Source organism: Garra rufa, chromosome 1, assembly GCF_049309525.1.
Source record: "Garra rufa chromosome 1, GarRuf1.0, whole genome shotgun sequence".
In the NCBI taxonomy this organism is placed as follows: domain Eukaryota; kingdom Metazoa; phylum Chordata; class Actinopteri; order Cypriniformes; family Cyprinidae; genus Garra; species Garra rufa.
Window position 1 is genome coordinate 63,346,209 of NC_133361.1, and position 22,564 is coordinate 63,368,772.

At 39.6% G+C, this 22,564-nt stretch overlaps 1 protein-coding gene across 2 annotated transcripts in view; it reads right to left on the reverse strand.

The window, feature by feature from the left end:
• Positions 1-22,564, reverse strand: part of LOC141337844 (protein NLRC3-like) — a 204,283-nt gene that overhangs the window by 150,960 nt on the left and 30,759 nt on the right. Inside the window, exon 6 of one of the 2 annotated variants that reach the window (XM_073843431.1) lies at positions 21,852-22,001. The exons of the other annotated variant lie outside the window; for it this stretch is intronic. Within the exon in view, the coding sequence (XP_073699532.1) occupies positions 21,852-22,001 (150 nt within the window). The remainder of the gene's footprint in view (positions 1-21,851; positions 22,002-22,564) is intronic. 2 annotated transcript variants of the gene reach the window in all.

Below are 22,564 nucleotides of genomic sequence, written 5' to 3' on the forward strand. Positions count from 1 at the left end.
TTGTTGTATCTGCAATGATGTTCTCAAATGTCTGCAGGAGGCCATCATAATTGTTTGCCACAGTGCTCACTATCCGTGATGTGAAATTCCATCGAGTAGGAGCGTTTCTGGGCAACCTTGAACAGCCTGCAGACTCCAGAAAAGATGTCCTCTTTGTGGATTTTGAAAAAAATGTGGCAAATCCAGAGAGTGATGCAAAAAAGATTCTGCACTCAGGCTAGCATTTAACCCCCTGTGACAGCACCAGATTCAGTCTGTGTGCATAGCAATGTACAAACATTGCACTGGGGGCTATTGCTTTCACTTTGGCCTGCAGACCATTGAGATCTGAAGCCATGACAGCAGCCCCATCATAGGTCTGTGCCACAAGCTTATCCTTAAAATTGTAGCCCTGCATTTAATATTTCAAAAACGGACTTGGCATCTCGCCCCCCAGAAACATCAAAAAATCCAATAAAGCGCTCCTGAATTTTACCCGCACTATCCACATAGCGAACAATGACAGAGAGTTGGGCACGGCAGAATAAATCAGTTGTTTCATCCACCTGCCATCCAAAAAAGGGAGCATCCTGAATTTCATCTCTGATCTGATCAGAAATGGTGGCTGCAAGAGCAGAGATCAAGTCATTTTGAATAGTATGGGACATACCAGAAAACAAAGTTGAGGACTCAAATTGTGTGGACAGGACAGTCATATTTAGCTAATGTTTCTATGAACTCCCTGTAATTCCCCTTGTTGGATGATTCACTACTCTCATCATGTCCCCTAAATGACAGCTCCTGCCGGCTTAGCAAGGATGTCACATCAATAAGGCGGTTTAGGAAGGCCCTGTTTTGTTTGACTGTTTCATTATGTTTAGCCACTTGAATGCGAGCACCTTCATTTATTGCATGCTCAACCCTGATCCTTCCCATGCAACTTAATCTTGCACATGCACTCACATGTTCATTGCTCTTTTCATGTCTTTTATATGCCCTGTCAAAGTTAGACAGATCTCCAAACCCCACCTTTGACCAAACAACACATCCGTGAGATGGTTTCATCAAGAGGCATGGCCAGCAGTACATTTTATTTGTCACAGCACTTCCAGTCAGCCAGCTAACTTTGTCATACCAGGAGAGCTGAAAAGACCTGTTATTTTCCCCTATCTTTTGCACTAAATCAATCTTACGTGTTGATCTGCCCTGCTGTTTAATTTAAAGTTTTTCCTCGTAAGGAACACTTTCAAATGGCTTCGCCAAAATCAGGTCGACAATATTAGCACTGTCTGCCATTGCGTGCAGTTTCACCCACGACGCTAGCCTAGCCTAAGCCTACTATATGAATGAATGAATGAACGAGCTAAAAAAAAATATTAAACTCTGTTAAAGTGAAACAAGGAATGTGGTGTATAACTGTATGAAATGTATGATGAAAATCAAGCAATTTCGCCAAGCAAATATAAAGAAATAGGTTGAAGCAGTTTTTATTTCGACTGAATTTCAGAAATCCGCGATGGGACTGAGCGCGAATAGCTTCAGCAATTCCTTATAGTACAAAATCGCTGTCAGTCAAAAGGAGATGCAATCTTTCGACAGACCCTCCAATCATCACGCAGAAGCTCGGAGTCCAGGCCAGCCCACTCCTCATTCACCTCCACAGACGCTGAGCGTCCGTGGGCGGGACATAATCGCAGCGTTTATCCAATGACCGTCTAGTTTCAAAGCACTGAAATAAAAAACGTTCAAAGCAGCCTCATTTAAGTAAATTGACGCTGGGCTTTCTTGGGGAAATGCACTGTGACGCTACGGGAATGTATGAGAAGAAAATCAAGTCAGCCGACCTGGACCTGCTATATCTAACTGATTCTGAACGAACTTGTCTTTGAGATGAACGTTTTCTAACGCATTTTTAGTCAATAAAATGTTAATACAATAGTACATAATTTGACCATTAATTTTGTGACATTATAGGGGAAGCTGAGCTTCCCTTGCAGTCTTAAAGAAATCGCCACTGGTATACAGGTGTCTCCCTTTAACTTCTCTGTCCCATTGTCCTTGCCACTCTCCCAAAGCTCCCTTCCACACTATACTTTTCCCTTCGGCTTTCGACAATTTTATATTTACTTCAACATTTTCCTTTTTAATTGCTTGTTTGGCTAAATTATCTACTTTCTCATTTCCCAAGATATCTATGTGCGCTGGGACCCAAATCATTTGAATCACAATTCCCTTTTCTTTTATTCTCTTATATGTTATCAATGTTGTATACAACAGGTCCTGGCGACTTTTGGATATACCTGTTCTGAGATTGTACAGCGCCGACATTGAGTCACTACCAATAAGGACCTTACTTATATTGTTACCTATATACTTATTAATCCATTCCAATGCCATAAGTACAGCATATAGCTCAACTGTATATACATTTAAATCGTTTGTGGTTCTTTTGCATTCCCCCCTTTCTTGGCTAATTGTAAAAATTGCGGATCCAGTCCTTCCTGTTTCAGGATCTTTTGATCCATCTGTATAGATCTGAATATACTCCCTGTATTTATTTTCCACATATCTATAATATTCGGCTACAAGGTCCACATTACTGTTTAATATTTTGGTTTGATGCAACTTAAAATCAACTTCCATAGTATCAATTTCCCATACTGGACAATCAGGCCATATAACAGTTGGGCAGAACTCTTTCCTGCTCATCCCAAAATCTCTAGCTGCCTCATCTCCTATCCATCCAAAACTAAACTTTTGTCCCCTTTCCTTTTCCCAGCTAGCTTGCAGTACTCTCTTGGTAGGATGTCCATCTCTGTGTCCCTTTAAATTGATCCAATAATTTACAAGTAATTGTTTACGTCGAATGTTCAACGGCATTTCTCCTGCTTCCACTTGTAGAGCACATACTGGTGATTTTTTTACTGCTCCTAAGCATAGTCTTAATGCTTTAGCCTGTATTACATCGAGTCTCGCAAGTACCATTTTGGCTGCTGATCCATACGCCACACTCCCATAATCTATTCTTGATCTCATCAAACTTACATATATGTATTTTAGTGATTGATAATCAGCCCCCCATTCTAATCCTGTTAAACATCTCATTATATTCAATACTTTTTTACATTTATCCTCCACTTTCCTTATATGTCCTACCCATGTTAACCTTGGATCAAAATGTACTCCTAAGAAACAAAATGTATTAACTTTCTCTAGATTATTTCCATATAATTTTAAAATCATACCTTCACTAATTTTCGTCCTTGTAAAAAACATTACCTTGGTTTTTTCGACTGAAAATTTAAAACCCCAGTTTAATCCCCACTTCTCAACTTTCTTTATACTATCCTGCACCTTCTTAACTATATATTCTACATTTCTCCCTCTTTTCCATAATGCCCCATCATCCGCAAACAATGACCTTCCCATGCCTGCTGAGACATTTACATATATGTCATTTATCATAATTGAGAAAAGTGTGGGACTAACTACACTCCCCTGGGGTGTCCCATTCTCTGCAACATGCTTGCTTGACAAAACTGTGCCTACCTTAACCTGAATTGTTCTTCCTTTCAGAAAATCTTTAACCCAGTTAAAAATTCTCCCTCTAATTCCCATTCTGTACATCTTAATCAATAGCCCCTCTCTCCATAGCATATTGTATGCCTTTTCAATGTCAAAGAATACTGCTACCACTATTTCTTTATTTGCTTGTGCTTTTCTTATTTCATCTTCTAAACATAACTGTCACAGTTCATGTCTGTTCTATTGGTTTCTCCCATTGTCTCCCCCTGTCATTTTGTTATCATTTGGTTTAGTCCTCGTCATCGTAATCTGTTTCACCTGTGTCTCTGTAATTAGTCACCATTTATAAGTCTGTTTGGTTGAAGTGTCTAGGTCGGTCTTTAATCATTGATTGTGATCGTGTGTGGATTTTCCTGCCTGTTCCTGCCTGTTATTCTAAGGATATATTAAAAGATAGTGTTTATTGTATATTGTTTCTCGTCTCGTCCGTCCAGCACGTCTACACCATAACAGAAAGACCGACCTAACAGTTTACCCGGCACGTTTTCCCTGCGTTTATTTTTTCCCGTTTTTTACTCAGTGTTTATTTTTTCGGTGTATCATGGACCCTACTGTTCTCCTGATCCTCCTGAGGCAGGGGGAACGCTCTCTTGAGGACCACACACGTGAGTTTCTCTTCCTGGCTAACCAATCACACTTCCCGGATAGCAGCCTATGCGTCTACTACCACCTAGGACTGAACTCTGCCACCAAGGCGCTGCTATCCGGGGAGGGTCCTCAAGAGAGCCTGCCGGATTTCATCGAGTGGGTGCTGGCGTCCTGCCAATCATCCTGGACTGTTGACATCGTCAAGGAGGACGTCAGCCCCACTCCAGACCCAGAACCCAGCCAACCATCACCCCGACAAGCGGAGTTACAGCCCGAGCCCACCGCAGATGGAGTGCCAGAGCCGAGAGCGACAGAGCCTGACCCATCTGACCAGGTGCGAGAGCCGGCATCAACATCCGTGACGGTGGATTGTCACGTGGAGCAAGAGAGGGCGATAGAGAGCCCTGCCCACTGCACCACCGCTGAGGGTGAGCTTGGATCTAATTCTGGGGATTTAATAGACTTCTTCTCGGATCTTGCCCAAGATAACTCATGTGACTTAATAGACTTTTTCTCTGAGCCACTGACCTGCATAGACTTCCCACCCACCCGCCCTCGTCTGTCTGAATCTGCCTGGTCCCCGCTGGTTCCGCCCAGCCGTCCTGAGTCCCCGCTGGTTCCGCCCAGCCGTCCTGAGTCCCCGCTGGTTCCGCCCAGCCACCCAAAGTCTCCCAGGTCAGCAGTCAGTCCCCCAGCTCACCCTCAGCCCACCACCTGTGCAGTGGGCTCGCCGCGGGACTGCCAGCTTCCATCGGCGTCTCGGCTGGAGGATCCCTCAGCTCCGCCTCCAGCCTCCGAGTCCAGGACTCCGCCTCGGCCCTTCGACCCCGCGGTTCCACCACGGCTCTCGACGCCCTCCTCTTCACCGTCGCCCGTCGATCCACCAGCTCCATCGTCTTTCCGGCTCCGCCCTGGTCAGTCGTCACCCCATCGGCTCCTCAGGACTCTGCTCCTCCGGCTGTGCTTCGTCGCGCCGTCCCACCGGCTCCTTGGGACTCCTCCTTCCTGCGGGCACAGCCTCCATCCTCTGTCGCTCCGGCTCCGCCGCGGATCTCCGGGACTCCGCCTCCGCCTCGGGCGCCAGAGCCTGTTCCACCTTGGCCCTCCGGATCCTCGGCGTCACCCCGGTTCATCGGCTCTCCGTCTTCGCCTCGGGCTCCTTCTCCATCTGCTCCGCCTCTGTCGGTTGGCCCCATGGAGTTGGCACGCCTTCGTCCACCATGGTTCCTCCCTCCGTCGGCTCCACAGTGGGCCGTCATTATGGCTGTGGTCTGGGTCTGTTCCTCCTGCCCTGGATCCCTCCTGTCTCCTCCCTGGCTCCTCCCTCCGTCGTCGCCCCCTTGGACTGTCTGTTCTGCCACCTGGACTTTTGTTTTGGTCCCCCTCCTGGTATCGCGTCCTCCGCCAAAGCCTCCTCCAGTGACTCTGTTGTTTTGTTTTCTTGCCCCTCTTGTTCATTTTTGTTTGTTCTTTCTACGGCGCGAGGACGCGCCTTTTCGGAGGGGGGCGTAATGTCACAGTTCATGTCTGTTCTATTGGTTTCTCCCATTGTCTCCCCCTGTCATTTTGTTATCATTTGGTTTAGTCCTCGTCATCGTAATCTGTTTCACCTGTGTCTCTGTAATTAGTCACCATTTATAAGTCTGTTTGGTTGAAGTGTCTAGGTCGGTCTTTAATCATTGATTGTGATCGTGTGTGGATGTTCCTGCCTGTTATTCTAAGGATATATTAAAAGATAGTGTTTATTGTATATTGTTTCTCGTCTCGTCTGTCCAGCACGTCTACACCATAACAATAACACTGCATCCATAGTACCCCTTCCTCTCCTAAATCCACTTTGGTACTCATTCAAAATACCTTGCTTCTCCAAGATATACATTAATCTCCCATTTACCATTCTTTCCATTAGTTTGCATATATGAGAAGTCAGAGCTATAGGTCTATAATTTATTGGCTTACTAGAGTTCTTCCCAGGCTTTCTTATTGGTACAATAACTGCCTCTTTCCAGCTCTTTGGCATTTTTCCTTCTTCTCATACTTTATTGAACAGCATCAATAGTTTCTTCTTCCCCTCTTCACTTAACTGCTTCAACATGCTATAGCATACCCCATCTAACCCTGGAGCAGTCATCCCAGTTTTTGCCAACACCCTAGTTAATTCTCCCATATTAAAAGGTACATTTTGATCACTTTCATCACGTCCTATCCCTTTCAGTGCTTCTAAATTTTCAAGTCTAGTTTTATCTCTACCCCTCTTTCCTTCCTCAGATAAACTATTTGAACTATGTACCTTAACAAATGTATTTACCAACATTTCCTCCTTTCCTTTATTTGTTACTGCAACCTCATTTTCATTTGTTAAAACTGGGTAGTTCCAGTCTCTCCTCCCATTTTTTTAATCATGGTCCACACTTCTCCTATCTGAGTTGTATTCCCAATTGAACTGCAATAATTCCTCCAAAATGTTCTTTTCGCTTGTCTTATTACTCTCCTTACTGCTGCTTGTGCATATTTATACTGAATCATATGCAGAAAATTATGCGTTTTCTTCATTACCTTAAAGGTTTTATTTCGATTCTGGATTGCTTTTTTACATTCATCATTCCACCATGGTACTTCTTTCTTTTTCATACTACCTTGACTTTTTGGAATAGATTCTAACGCTGCTGCAATTATACCCTGTCTCACTTTATCTCCAAAGGTTTCAATATCACAATTATATTCAATACGATTCAGATACTGATCACTTTCTTTCTGAAATTTTCCCCAGTCAGCCTTTTCAAACACCCATCTACCTCCTTTTCCTTCAGTATTTTGTGATACGCTTATATACATTTTACACAGAACTGGATAATGATCACTTCCTACTGTACCTTCTTTATATAAACTCCAAGAACATTTTGCTGCCATAGTACTGGTCACCAGCGGGAGATCAAGTACAGACTCCCTACCAGTATTAACCTCTATCCTTGTTTTAGTTCCATCATTTAGACAAACCAAGTTTTTCTCCTCTAACAGCTCTTCTATTACTTGCCCATTAGTGTCTATTTCCCCACTTCCCCACAATGTATTATGCGCATTGAAGTCTCCACACCATACAATATTACTGCTATCCTGCCCCCCCCCCCCCCATCTGCTCAAGCTGACTTAGTTGCAGCCTTCTACATGGATTATAAAAATTAATGACTATGAATTTCTTCCCTACCCCCCATACTTCAACTACTACATATTCATATTCACTCTCTATCATCCCTATATTTATCTCTCTATACGGAATTCCTTGTTTCACAAAAGTAACACATCCCCCTCCACTCCCATTTACCCTATCTTGTCGAACTGCTACATACCCAATTATAACAAAATCCAGATTGGGCTTTAGCCAGGACTCCTGGACACAAATAACATCTGGTTTGTTTTCCCTACTTGCAATAAACTGTTTAAACTCTTGTCCATTTGCGATCAGGCTCCTTGCATCCTTGAGGGAGCAACATTATTAAAAATATTAGCCCACACATGTTATCTCTTGACTCGACTGTACACTTAGTTCATCCCGTACTTCTTCCCATTTCAAACCTGCCATACCTAAATTATGTATTGCTGCTTTAACAATTATCTGAATTCTTTCTGTTTTAGATCTGATTTCAGCTGTAGCATTAATCACTCCTGCTATAAACGTCACCATTTTCTTCTTTTCCTCCCATTTTTCTTTATATACCTGCTGAACTTCTCTTGTCCCTCTATTCCTATATTCCCTTTCCGGGTTCTCCTTTTCCCCTTCAGATCTTCTGGCAGCCTCAGCATAGGAGATGTTTTCCTTTACTCTTATCTGCTGTACCTTCACCTCTTTTTTCATTACTTCACATCCCTAAAAAGCAACACTGTGACTCCCCCCACAGCTGCAACATCTTGGCTTTACTCCTTCCCCACACTCTCCATAATCATGATCCCCGCCACACCTGGCACACCTCCTTTTTCCCTTGCATAGTTTAGGCATATGTCCAAATTCTTGACATTTATAGCACCTCATTGGTTTAGGAATATATTCCCTTACCCTATATCTCATGAATCCATAATACTGTAGACCTCTTTTGGAACATCCTTTGAATCAAACTCAATCAAAACAGATTCTGTTTCTGTTTTCTCAAATCCCCTTGTCATTCTTACAGCACTCTTAACTGAACTGTTTTGTGCCCTCATATTCTAAACTAGAGCTTTCATATTTATCGTGACTGGAATTCCATATATCACTCCCTTACTACCATTTACTTTCCTTCCCCCCACTCTTATTACTTTGTCTACCTTAATTTTTCCTATGCAGCTCATCTTCATTGCTTTTCCCACCTGTACCTCATTATTACAGCCTATGAGTAAGTTTCCATCTCCCAATATTCTTGCATATTTCACTTCTCCAATTTGTCCTCTTATTATGTATGTTAACTTAAGTAGATCCATTCTCTTTACTCCCCCCTCTCCTTCAAATCGTATCACAACATTAAACAATCTTTCTTGCAGACCCTCCCCTTCATCCTCCCTTCCTTCACTTTCTGTTTCATTTGAACTAGCTCTACTTTTTTTCTTTCTTTTACAACCTACCCCTTGTTTTGATCGATTTCCTCTCCCTACTTCTTCCCACTCACTCTCTCTCCTCTCATCACTCTCAATCCCCTCCCGATCACTAAATTCCATACAATCCACACTCCTCCTCGCCATTTTGCTAATGTTGATAGGGTTAGCCAACAAAGAGGCCGCAGGGCAACACCGCTACAGGCCGTCGGCCAATGCGCCCCACACCACTCCCCACTCGACTCACCACTACCTCGTATTTCAGTCCGTCTTATGTCCACAGGAATTTGTATTGTTACAACCACCTGGCTCAGGGTGAAGCAACATTACAAAGAGAGGGGAGGCCACACACAAACTGAATTTAACAAAATAAACATTTAATTAGAAATAAATCGAAATACAAAAATTAAGTAAAAATAAAAGAAAGAAACAACAAAAAGAAACAATCCAGGACTGAAGAGGGAAGACGAACGGCACCAAAGTCCAGCGCTGCTTCTACTGTCTGAATCAAAGTCTTTTAAACCCAAACGCCAATCATAGGTAACACTCCACACCTGTATTCAAGTCTCACTCTGGAAAAGACAAAAATCACAGAACACCACCTAGTGGACTAATGCGGAAAGGACACGGCAACCGTGACACCTCCCCTCTTAAAACAGAGGCCCTAAAAGGGAACTCTGTAAACACCAATGATAATAATCAAAAACACTAAACACAATCAAACCGGTTTACACCGACATGCAACTTGAGGGCTCCCATACAAATCTCACTTACCCCCTCTCATCTCAGCACCTACTCCAACTCCATTGTCTACTATTTTCAGGCGCCTTGAAAACACCAAACAAAAAAAAGAAGGAGCAAATAACAGAGTGACAGTTCTTTTTTTTTTTTTTTTTTTTTTATTCATCAACCGGAGAACGAGATAGAGCATCAGCGGAAATGAATCGGGCTTAGTGACGCTATTTAATTTTCTGTAATCTGTGCAAAACCTATACGTTTTATCTGGCTTCGCAACCAGAATGCACGGTGAAGCCCAACTTGAATAAGAAGGCTTTGCAAGGCCGGTATTTAACAGATATTTGACTTCAATTCCTAAAAATGCTTGCTTCTCAGGGGAAACACGATAAAACCTTTGTCGTATGGGCAAAGAATTACCAACATCGATGTCATGATAAATTAAGTCAGTACACGAAGGAGTATCTGAAAAGAGTGCAGGGAACTCAGTTATCAAATCGATCAATTGTTGACAATTTTCTTCACTCAAATGTTTCAACATATCGTCCAATTTAGTCAATTGCTCCGAATTACAAAGTCGAGGTTGAACGATACAATCAGGTGGACTTCTCTCCCCTTCGTTGACATTTGTAGCCGTAGTCCTAAAAGCACTACTCACTTCCGAAACCAACGCCACTGGCTTGATTCCAGCACCAGGGACAGCATTCTCACCTACGCGACAAAAGTAAGATTTTAACAAATTTACGTGACAAAGTTGGGTAGATTTTCTCCTATTCGGAGTCGAAACAATATAATTTTGGTCCGATATACGTTTAACAACAGTGTAAGGTCCAGTAAATCTTGCCAAGAAAGACGACCCAGTAACAGGTAGTAACATTAAAACTTGATCTCCAGGACTAAATTCGCGGCACTCAGATCGACGATCAAACCAGGTTTTCATTTTCAACTGTGCTTTACCTAGGTTTTCACGGGCTAATTTACCTGCCAAATATAATCTACGTCGGAAGCCATTTACATAGTCCAAGAGATTTACTGGCGGTTCAGTTTCAGTTATCTCATTCGTCAAAAGTGTTAGTGGACCTCTTACTTTGTGACCAAACACCAGATCATTAGGGCTAAAACCCAAACTCTCTTGAACAACTTCGCGCGCTGCTAACATTAACCACGGGAGTCCCTCTTCCCAATCTTTATTCAGTTCATGGCAGTATGCTCTCAACAACTGCTTTAACGTTTGATGGAAACGTTCGAGAGATCCCTGACTCTCCGGATGAAATGCACTACTTTTGTGATGCTTCACACGCAGTTGTTGTAATATTTGTGCAAACATGTGGGATGTGAAATTAGTTCCTCTGTCAGTTTGGATAATCTTTGGAATACCAAATACTGAAATGAATTGTGACAGAGCCTTCACAACTGCCTTAGTGGTTATTTTCCGTAAGGGATAAACAGCGGGGTAGCGAGTCGTCTGACACATTACCGTTAACATGTAAATAGAACCTGATTTAGACGGACTTAACGGACCCACACAATCGATAGTTAAATACTCAAAAGGATTACTCACAGCAGGGATGGGGTACAATGGCGCAGGAGCTAATACCTCATTAGGTTTGCCTACTATTTGGCATGTGTGGCAAGTCTTAATAAAACTCGACACATCTCTCTTCAGCCGAGGCCAAAAAAAGTATTGCATTACGCTATGGTAAGTTTTCTTAACCCCCCAGTGTCCAGTTATATCACCATGAGCCGTTTTTAGCACCAAATCACGCAATCCGGCTGGAATAACGATCTGAAATATTGGTTCACCCAAGGCACGATCGCTACCCGGCGTCCACTTACGAATCAAAACGCCGTCTTTTATAAAATAACCAGAAACTGCGCTTTCAGTGTCATCATTGGATTGAACGGACGCAAATAAAGTTGTTAACCCGGCATCTTTTCCCTGAGCCGCAATGAGCTCATCACGGGAGATCGACGAAGGAAGCAAAGTCAAGTTAGCTAACGGGTCAAAGGAAAATTCCCCTTCACTCTGGGTCACATTTTTTTCGGCACGCATTGCTCGAGTTACAGCACAGGAGACAAAAACGTCAGGAAAATCTTGGACGTTCTTATCTGGATCCGCAGACAAGGTTGGAGTAGTTTTCACCACTGGAGGTACCGCAGCACGCCACACGCGATTTCCGGCCAAATTATTTCCCAAAATTAGATCTATGCCTTCCATGGGTAACGAAGGTCGTAGCGCAATCTCAACGTCTCCGTTTACAAGTTCAGAATCCAACTGAATTTTGTGTAAAGGAGCAGAAAATATTTCTAACCCAATTCCTTGGATCAGAACACTCTTCCCTGTACTTGATTCAGAAGAGAAATTTAATTTGGAGTCCAAAAGAAAGGATTCTGAAGAGCCAGTGTCGCGCAAAATCTTAACAGATTTTTTAACAGGACAGTTAACCAAGGAAACAAATCCCGTCGTAATAAAAGGACCATAATTTGTCTGATTCCCTACGTACTCATCTGCGTTTTGATTTTTGTCAGGAATTTCCCTAACGCAGGATCGTTCACTAGGTGCACAAGAATAAACTGACGCAAGTCCAACTGCCTTAGTGGACTTATACTTGCTTTTCAACACTGGACATTCTTTTTTCCAGTGGCCCTTTTCCAGACAGTACCTACAAGAGGAATTTGGATCGATTTGTCTGGATCTATACACAACGTTTGACATCGGTCGCTCTTGATTTTCATAATTGCGCTCTTTTTGATACCCACTGGAATTTTTATGAGTTAACACGAATTCGTCCGCTAAAACTGCTGCTTCAGCCGCCGTTTTCACCTTTTGTTCATTTATGTAGGTTGCGATTCGTTCAGGAACAATATTTTTGAACTGCTCCAAAATCATCAAGTTACAAAGACTGTCAAAAGAATCTACTCCTAACGAAGTGCACCAGCGATTAAAGTGACTTGTGAGCTCGCGCGCAACTTCCAGATGAGTTTGTCTTTCTCCCTTTCTCCATCCCCTAAATCGGCGACGGTAAGCTTCAGGGACCAGTTCATACGCTTTTAAAATGGTGTCTTTTACGATTTTATAATCTTTTCGATCCACTGGTGAGAGTGAAATAAAAACTTCTTGAGCTTTACCCTCCAGAATGCTTTGTAATAAAAGAGTACATTCGGCATCATTCCAACCCCGATCTTCAACAACACTTTCGAACAATGAAAAGAACGCATCCAAATTTTTCTCATTAAATTTAGGCAACAATTTGGCCATACTTGTAATATTTAAAGCAGTGTTTGCAACCAGCTGCTCACCCGAGGAGTTAATGCTTACGCTTCCTATTTTCCCCTCGGCAACTAGTTTCATACGTTCTGCCTCTTGAGCCAATTTAGCCTCCTGAATTCTTTGTTCACTCTTAAACTTCTCAAATTGTCGTTCTCTTTCTTGAACTCGCATTTTCTCTAATTCGAGCTGTCTATCTAACTCGCGTTCCTTACTCTGCAAATTCAAAATTTCTAATTGTTGCTCAAAAGTTAAACCTGTCTGTATCCCCGTCCTAACAAGCGGCATTGAAGTGCTCTCAGGTGACAACGCTTCTTCAGATTGTATATCTAAAGTTAAAATCATCCCCTCGATTAATTTCTCTTTTACAATATCACGAAAAGTTTTTAATTTTATACTTTTAGTTACTGCTACCTCCAAATCAAAGTGCTCAACTACTTTACACAGTTGCTCTTTTGTAAGCTCATTCAATCCTTCTATTGTAGGAGCAGCCACAAAGTCATGTAATTTATCCATTTTTGGTAGTTAATGTAAGCTACTATACTCATTCAATTTTTCAAAGCCGCAATAAATAACGTTGCCGTTTTATCAAATATCCCTAAATGCACAGACCAGAGGAAAACATTAACCAAATGAATATCACTATAAATGCAAGAAGAAATTAAGAACCATCCCGTATCTAACAAAGACATAAACTAAATAACTCAACCCTAGTCTTCAGTACGCCCACATGCAGCTCAGCGGCTAATCCGCCTACCCGCGTCCGACGCACCAAAAACAAAAAATCAAAATAACAAACTAAAATAAAAAATAGCGTTACCGCTCTACAACCTAACACGGGAGTTCGTATGGTTTTGACGGTCTGACCCGTCTACTCAATACTTCTTAGCATTTAAAGCATAAACCCTTACTTACCTCTGGTCATGTACAAAAAAGGTTTAACCCGCTGCCAAAGTCCTTATACTTTGACTGCAGGAGAATTCTTTCCTCTCCAGTCCCAGCCAAAATTATCCAAAATTATCCAAATCGAAATCCAATCTTTGAGTGTGACATCCTACAAACACTCCCCAAATCAATCAAAACATTCCATAACAATTACTCAAACTCATTCCATTATCTCTTCAACCAAATTATTTTACCAAATTTACTGAATTTATAGACGAGCCCCCATAATGTTACAACCACCTGGCTCAGGGTGAAGCAACATTACAAAGAGAGGGGAGGCCACACACAAACTGAATTTAACAAAATAAACATTTAATTAGAAATAAATCGAAATACAAAAATTAAGTAAAAATAAAAGAAAGAAACAACAAAAAGAAACAATCCAGGACTGAAGAGGGAAGACGAACGGCACCAAAGTCCAGCGCTGCTTCTACTGTCTGAATCAAAGTCTTTTAAACCCAAACGCCAATCATAGGTAACACTCCACACCTGTATTCAAGTCTCACTCTGGAAAAGACAAAAATCACAGAACACCACCTAGTGGACTAATGCGGAAAGGACACGGCAACCGTGACAGTATTGAAATCACTGGATTAATTTCCAGAAATCACCAAACGCTGTTTTGAAGTTCCCGCCTCCGCCTGCACACCTAACTGGCCCGGTGCCGGAAGCCATCCCTACCTACCATCCTGCGCCGCCATGATGATTGTGTCCATCTTGGAGCTCCCCCCCGACTGTCAAATATGTGCAATAGGGGTTATGCGCAACAGGCTTCCGTTTTCTGCTAAACAGGTCTCGTTGCTTCCGGTTCACGCATTTTGCATATGCCTCTTCTTAGATATGAACATGATTTACTCAAGATTCCTTCAAAGTAGACACTAAAAATGATCATAACCAATGTCCATCACATATGTGGATTGATATATAAAAGTTTTTAATTTTTATTCTTTTCACTAACATTTATATATAAATATCGAATGAAACGTCCACAATAAACAGCTGGCTTGTTTAACTGATTACCTTAAAAGTCCGTCGATATCGCCATTATTTATTACGGCTATTAACACGTTCTCCGACAAGCGGAAGCAATGAGACCTGTTTTCCGGGGTTGGTCAGGTGACGTTCGACATATAGCCTATATCTTTTCCGAGATGAAAGTAAATTAGATTTTTTCTTTCACAAGCCATTCAAATGAAGAAAAAAATAAATAAAATAAACATACGAATCATGGAGCTTGGATAGAGTTTGCTTGCTAGATGCGATGTAAGTCATGCCTTTTATTGTTTTCATTGTTTGTTATTTCAAAGTCCTGTCACCGAAGCGTTGTGGGCAACTACACAGAAAGTAACGTTAACTGTAACAATGCAGTTTAACTCAATCGTCGGGGTACAAGCAAGGGTTTATGTAGATGTCTTATTTCAAGTAAATTGTGAGTGTTTACGTTAGTATTATTATAAGCACAATATTAAAATAAATATATATAATACAGTGTTCCTTCTTTAATTGGACATACAAATATAGTGTCAATAGCATTATAATTACTTATTATATTGGCCTATATATAACTTTATGAAAATTAATTTATATGCAAATTTTTTTATTACAAATCAATTTATTTTCTCTGTCTTTGAGATTTATCCTGTGGCTCCCTCGTGTGGATAACATTAGTATTATGGCCTTTATCTCAGAATCACATTAATGGCTAATATTTTTTGGGATGATTACAAATGTTTAATGATTACTTTACTGATAATAAAGCCTATATTAACAGTGTGATTCATTTTGTGTGTGCCCCCCTCAAATTTTTTAGCACCAGCCGCCACTGTGTTCAAGACACCTTTTCTTGTAATACGAATTTATATACTCTATACTTTTCAAACATTGCCTAAAAGTAAAATAAAATTAGACCACCCCTCACTCATGTCTTATATTTGTAATAGACGTCTATGCTCGGAAGTTAAACAGTGAGAGTAAACGCGATCTTTCATAATCATCAATCTATCAGTCAAATAGGGATGTGAACTTCTTACCCAGCGTTTTATGTAATATAATTAAACACGAATTTGGTTCACTGAAGCCTAACGTTACATATGTACAAAAACAACTAGAAAAAGCTGACCCCCCCCGATTGTCAAGGTATAATTCGCACACTGCGTCCAGGTAAGAATTTTCATTAAATATATTACATTTTGGTTTGTTTTTCCACCAAGCCATATACAATAGTGAGAGTGTTGTTTAAATGTTTGTGTTTCAACACTATATGTGACAGCACAAGCAGACTGATCGCGATTTTTACATTCTATCCTGAAAAAAAATATATATGAAAAGTTTTATGTAATACATATTTTTACAAATTTCTTATTTGTGCTCTCAACCTAATTTTAATTTCTCTCAGCTCCTTCTTTGACCAATAATTAGTGGCAACCTTGCATTTATTGATTTTCTAATTTTGATGTAATTAGTTTAATATATTTGATTATTTTATTTAATATATTTTTATATTAGTTTGATATAACGTTAATACTTTTTTTTTTTTTTTTTTTACACATTAAGTCAGTATGTCACAAAACGAATTTGCTTAACCTAATAACAGTATTTTTCACCCTCCATTTTTTCCTTTTTTTTTTTTTTTCCATCAGGACATTTCACCGCTTTGCTCACATCAGGACTGAAAGACTGGCTGAACCAGTGTCTGGGGTTTCAAGAGATGGCAGCTACCAGAATGGACTCTTTAATGTGAAGATGCCAGATGTGTGATGGTAATTTACATTTTAAGATTAATTTATTTTTATTTGATTTATTTATTGACAAAATAAAGTTTTTCATTTAATACACATTTACCAAGTGAAAAAAAAAAACTCCCATGATTTGTAACCTATCCATGTTTTTTGTACAAATATGTTCCTGACACCCTTTTAGGTTGGATGTTTTGCTGTCGGAGGAGCATCAGTTGAGGCACGTGTTAGGATGTTGTGTTGTACTCTAACCAGTGAGCTGGCTTCTTAGATGAACTGGGCAGTAGGAGACTGAAAGATCAGCCTGAAAAAAAAAACTAAATTTACAGACACCAGGCTCCAAGATGTTCATAGTAAGTCAGGGTTCACATGAGTCATTTTGTCCTAAATTCAGTTTGATCAAATCGAAATCCATTTCAAGTCTTAAATATCTTAACGTTAATGAGAAAAGCCTTATGTTTTTAATAGATCTTAACTTTGGAGATAGATTTTTTATTTTTTTTTTCATTTTAAGCGCACTCAACAGTCATATTAAATTCTAATTACAATTTGCACATAATTTTACACACTACTACTAATCAAATGTTTTACACCAAGTGAAAGCTGAGAAAAAGGAGGCATCAGATATCATCTTTTCTGTGGCAGTGCAACATTGGCTCCCTGTATGGCTTGGGGACATTGCCTCATGGTGGAAAGCCCTGAGTTTATCAGACTATGTCTCGGTCTGTGGTATTTTAGTGTTTCTAGCTTTGATGGTGAGTTTTAATTTCCATTTACTTCCATTCTGGAGATGCAGGTTGCATTTGTTATATGTTGTCAGATTTACAGGCTCTTCTCCTGGCATTTGCTTTATAAATTCAGAAATAACTGTTCCATGTATTAAGGCCACTTTGTCATTTATTTTATCATATCCTGTGTGTACATTGTATTTTAATCTCTGTCCCCCATTTCACAAGGCTAGTCCCAAACTAAACTCATGTTTGAGCTCTCTAAACTGAAAATAACTTGCTCTGACAGATCTTAAAATGTAATTGCCATTGCTCTGCCTGAGATGCACACCATTAATGTGTTTTTTTTTTGTTTGTTTTTTTTTCTTGCATTTTATAAAAAGCTGTTTAAATATCATAATTTAACTAAGGTCTAGTTCTGATTTAAACTAAGACCTGTTCGGTAATCAGGGCCTATATGTTTTGAAGTCATCAAAGTTTGATTGTTGTTGGATTATTTTTAATAATAATTTGTTTTACCTGAATGCAATGTTATTTTCTTGTTCAAATTGTGTGGGGCAAAAATAAACATATTTGCATGTAAACTGAAGAATGCTCTTTACTTTGAGTGACTTATTGATTCAAAACCACATTAATTACAGTCCTGCATGTTCTCTGATTGAAAGGAGTAAACACTTGATTGATTTGATGTTTCTATGTTAATTAAATGTTAAATAAGTGATTTAATTTGAGTTGAAGAAATGTTGATTTTATTACCATCTTGGATCTTTTTTTCATCATTGAAATAACATTATTTCAGGGTGCAAAACTGACGAAAAATCAATGTTAAAATTCAACATTGATTAATATGATTGATGCATTAGCTTTGATTCAATATTGGTCTGATATCTGGGCTTGGCTACCAGGAGACAAGCCAGTACATAAGCATAAGGAGACATGGAGGAGGCCGTAGGAGGGCAACAACCCAGTAGCAGGTCCGTTACCTCCGCCTTTGTACAAGGAGGAAGAGGAGGAGCACTGCAAGAGCCCTGCAAAATGACCTCCAACAGGCCACAAATGTGCATGTGTCTGCTTAAATGGTCAGAAACAGACTCCATAAGGGTGGTATGAGTGCCCGACGTCCACAGGTGGGGGCTGTGTTTACAGCCCAACACCGTACAGGATGTTTGGCATTTGTCAGATAACACCAAGATTGGCAAATTTGCCACTGGCGCCCTGTGCTCTTCAGAGATGAAACCAGGTTCACACTGAGCACGTGACAGATGTGACAGAGTCTAGAGACGCCGTGGAGAACATTCTGCTTCCTGCAACATCATCCAGCATGACCGGTTTGGCAGTGGGTCAGTAATGGTGTGGGTCGGCATTTCTTTGGAGGGCCGCACAGCCGGCAGCATGTGCTGAAGATGAGATCCTCAGATCCCTTGTGAGACCATATGCTGTTGCGGTTGGCCCTGGGCTCCTCCTAATGCAAGACAATGCTACACCTTGTGTGGCTGGAGTGTGTCAGCAGTTCCTGCAAGACGAAGGCATTGATGCTATGGACTGGCCCGCCCGCTCCGCAGACCTGAATCTAATTGAGCACATCTGGGACATCATGTCTCGCTCCATCCACCAATGCCACTTTGCACCACAGACTGTCCAGGAGTTGGCATATGCTTTAGTCCAGGTCTGGGAGGAGATCCATCAGGAGACCATCCGCCTCCTCATCAGGAGCATGCCCAGGCATTGTAGGGAGGTTATACAGGCACGTGAAGGCCACACACACACACTACTGAGCCTCATTTTGACTAGTTTTAAGGACATTACCTCAAAGTTGGATCCAACTTGGAGTGTTTTTCCAATTCAATTTTAAGTGTGACTCCAAATCCAGACATCCATGGGTTATTAACATAATTTTCATTGATCATTTTTTGTGCGATTTTGTTGTCAGCACATTCAAAGTAGAAATATATCATTCATTCAGTTCTAGGATGTGTTATTTTAGTGTTCCCTTTATTTTTTTGAGTAGTGTAGTTTGCAAGAACACTGAATAACCATGGTGTGCATGGCAGGGTTGCAAGGAGAAAGCCACAACTCTAAAAAAAAAAAAAAAAATTAAAGCTGCAAGCAGTGATGAACGGGCCCTCATGAACGTAAGATAAATTGGTTAAAGCAGTACTTAACAAACCTTGATTCATTTTGGAATATTCTTCCTAATATTGTTTTCTCTAAGGTGGGAGGTCTACCTTTCTTATTGTTTTGTAATTACAGTATCACGAAATTGCTCCTGAAATGATCAGATTTTCATAAACAAGTACTGTTGGCGTGGCATCTGATTTATAAACATAACTTTAGTCCTCACAATTGTTGTTTTTTGGAATAATGGTGAATTCTTTATAAAATTAAATCTTTATTTTTCCCAAACTGGGTCAATAATGATATTATTTTAGTTTCTCAGTTGTTAAACTTTGATGGTTACTTATATTCTTATTCAGAGTTTCTGAATAAATATGATATTCTTGTAACTCCTCGAGAATTTGCTTTTGTAATGGACGCCATTCCTACTGGGGCCATAACTCTTCTTAAGGACTCTGAAAGACCCCAGTTTTCTTTGTCAATGATTCATCCTTTTGATACAGTGATTGGGAAAATTTGCTTTTTATCTACCTCTTCCGGTCGGAACAAAAGAATAAGACAACTGTTTCAAGATGAGATAACTTCTCTTCCATATATTGTGTCCCACTGGAATGGCCTATACGAAAACATTCAACATGGAAAAAACTGTGGACTCTGTCATCTAAGTATTTAATAACTAATAAAGTAAAGGATGTTTCTTATAAATTACTTATTTTTTTTATCCTGTTAAGCTTTATAAATGTTTCCAGATACTGTTTTTTATGTTCATTTTGTGGGGATGAAGATGAATTTATGTCTCATCTCTTTTGGGAATGTACATATATTAATTTATTTTGGAAGGATTTTTGTATTTTCATACATTATTTTTCTTCACAAAGTTTTGTTTTGTTATATAAAGATGTTTTATTTGGTTGTCATAGCTTTTCTAAAGAAGACAAGGACCAAAATTATTTGACAAAATTATTTTTCTTGCAAATTCTTTTTTACACAAATGTAAGTGTCAAGGTTCTAAGCCCTACTTTCCTGTTTTCTGTAAGGACCTTAAATTCTACCTGGATACTCTTCTTACATCCAGCAATTCCAAAGCCCTTAAAACTGTCTCATTGTGTCATTCTCATAATATTTTCCTGATTTTGTAACCTGCATTTGTATTCTCAATTGTACTCACCCCTGGCATTGGATTTTTGTTGTGTACGTTCTCTACCACATTAATAAAAAAACTAAAGGAAAAACTGGTAGAAACCGTACCATTCAACTATTATTCAGTCAGTCACACAGATCACACACACATTCAGCAACACACAAACTTCTAAGCGCTGCCCTGAAATGTTATCAATAAAATAGCTTAACCGCTGAAGGGCTACATTATATTTCTCAGCAAGGTGTTGGCAACATATATATTTTTTTTGGATGTAATTAAAGCCACCTGTTATTGCTGTTATTACACAAACATGGCAAAAACAGCAGCTCCGTTCACAGTATGTTGTTCCACAGGAACTGCTATCATTTACATGTGTGGAGCGTTTCAAACTTTATCATCTCAGCATGTTGTTGTGAGTTAGGGTTTATTATACCGTTCATTTAGGACGTGCGCGATTTCATTGGATTTAAAGGTAAATCATTTATAAACCTATGCAAACTCAAGAGAATACATCAATATTTTTCTTGTTATGCTAAGTGTTCATCGCGATTTCAAAATACATGTTTAAACCCTCACTCTGAGTTTACATATTTTAATGTCCACATATTCATTTAATTACTGTGGCTTTAACATTTCGGTGGTAAAGATATGGCCAAATAGTAAAAATTAAAGCGGACAATTCACTTAAATGTTGTTTAGTCAATATTAAACAAGGATTAGATTGCACAGTGAAGTGTAAAAACAATCATCAAGCCGTTGGTGCTCTCTGCAGGCCTTTGTTGTAATGTGTAATGTACATTAGCTCTATTGTTTATAATACATTATGTATTTCAACAGTTTTGTGCAATAAAACCATATGATTTCTTGCTTTTGATTCTTTATTTGAACTAATTATTATTGCCTCATTGCTATTATATATGTATTTGAAGTCATTTTAAAGGCTATTGTTGACCACAATTTTTTTTTATTATAGGGCCCTATAAAATCTGTTTTATATTCAAATTAATTTTTTTTCCCCATTTTAATGTAATTTTTCTTTACTCTGTTTTAATGGTTAAATAATTTTTTCAAACAAAAAAGAGAGTTTTACAGTTTTATTTTTTACCATTTTTTTCATTACTTTTCTGGATTCCATTTTAATGGTTCCTTTAAATTTTAATAATCATAAGCATCTCTAATTAATTGATTTTAATAAAAATAAAATGTTCTGAAGTAAAAAAAAAATTGTGGGGGTTGTTTAGATGAATCGATAAATTAGTAAATAGATTAATTGATATAAAAATAGTAATTAGTGGCAGCTCTACTGTTCTTGCATTCAAATTAAGCAAGGTCTACTGCTGCGCACATCCTGCAATATTGAAACAATACAGCAATACAGAAACAGCTTTATTGATACCCGTATCGTCGGATACCTGTGACAATATATCATGGTATAGATTTATCAAACACAACCATACTGCTCAACTTACTTGAGTTTTTCCAGGTGGTTGAGCAGCTTCACTCCTGATTCTCCTGGGTGATTGTAGCTCAGATCCAGCTCTCTCAGGTGTGAGGGGTTTGAACTCAGAGCTGATGCCAGAGCAGCACAACCTTCTGCTGTCACCATACAGCCAGATAATCTAAAACAAAAAGTGTTCATGTTAGTCTGCTTCATTTTTAGAGAAATACAGTACAATATACAATAATAACCAATAGGAATCTTTAGATGGCAGTCTGCGGGTATAATCCACAAATTTTGATTTTGACAAACTTGTGCTGCTGCCTGACATTAGATAATCTGTAACACTTATCTGCGAAAGCACTTATTTAAGGGCTTGAAGTGGGCCAGTACTGGCACTTCTATTTTTTAGCCTTTAGCGTAACCGGCACTTTTTTTTTCCATGCATACTGGCACTAAAAGTCAAATCGTCAGTGACTGGGGGATTAGAAGTGACAATATATAAATCACACTACCAGGAGGGGTCACCTCTCTTCTCGCCAAATCATGCGAATAAATGCAAGTGGAGAAATTAAGTAAAGATCATGTTCCATGATTTATTATTATTTTTTTTTTACCATAAATATATCAAAACGTAATTTTTGATTAGTCATTTGCATTGCCAATAACTTAGTTTTGACAACTTTGGACAACAGGTTATTTTCTCAGTATAGTACTATTAACTATACAATTGATAGTTTAATA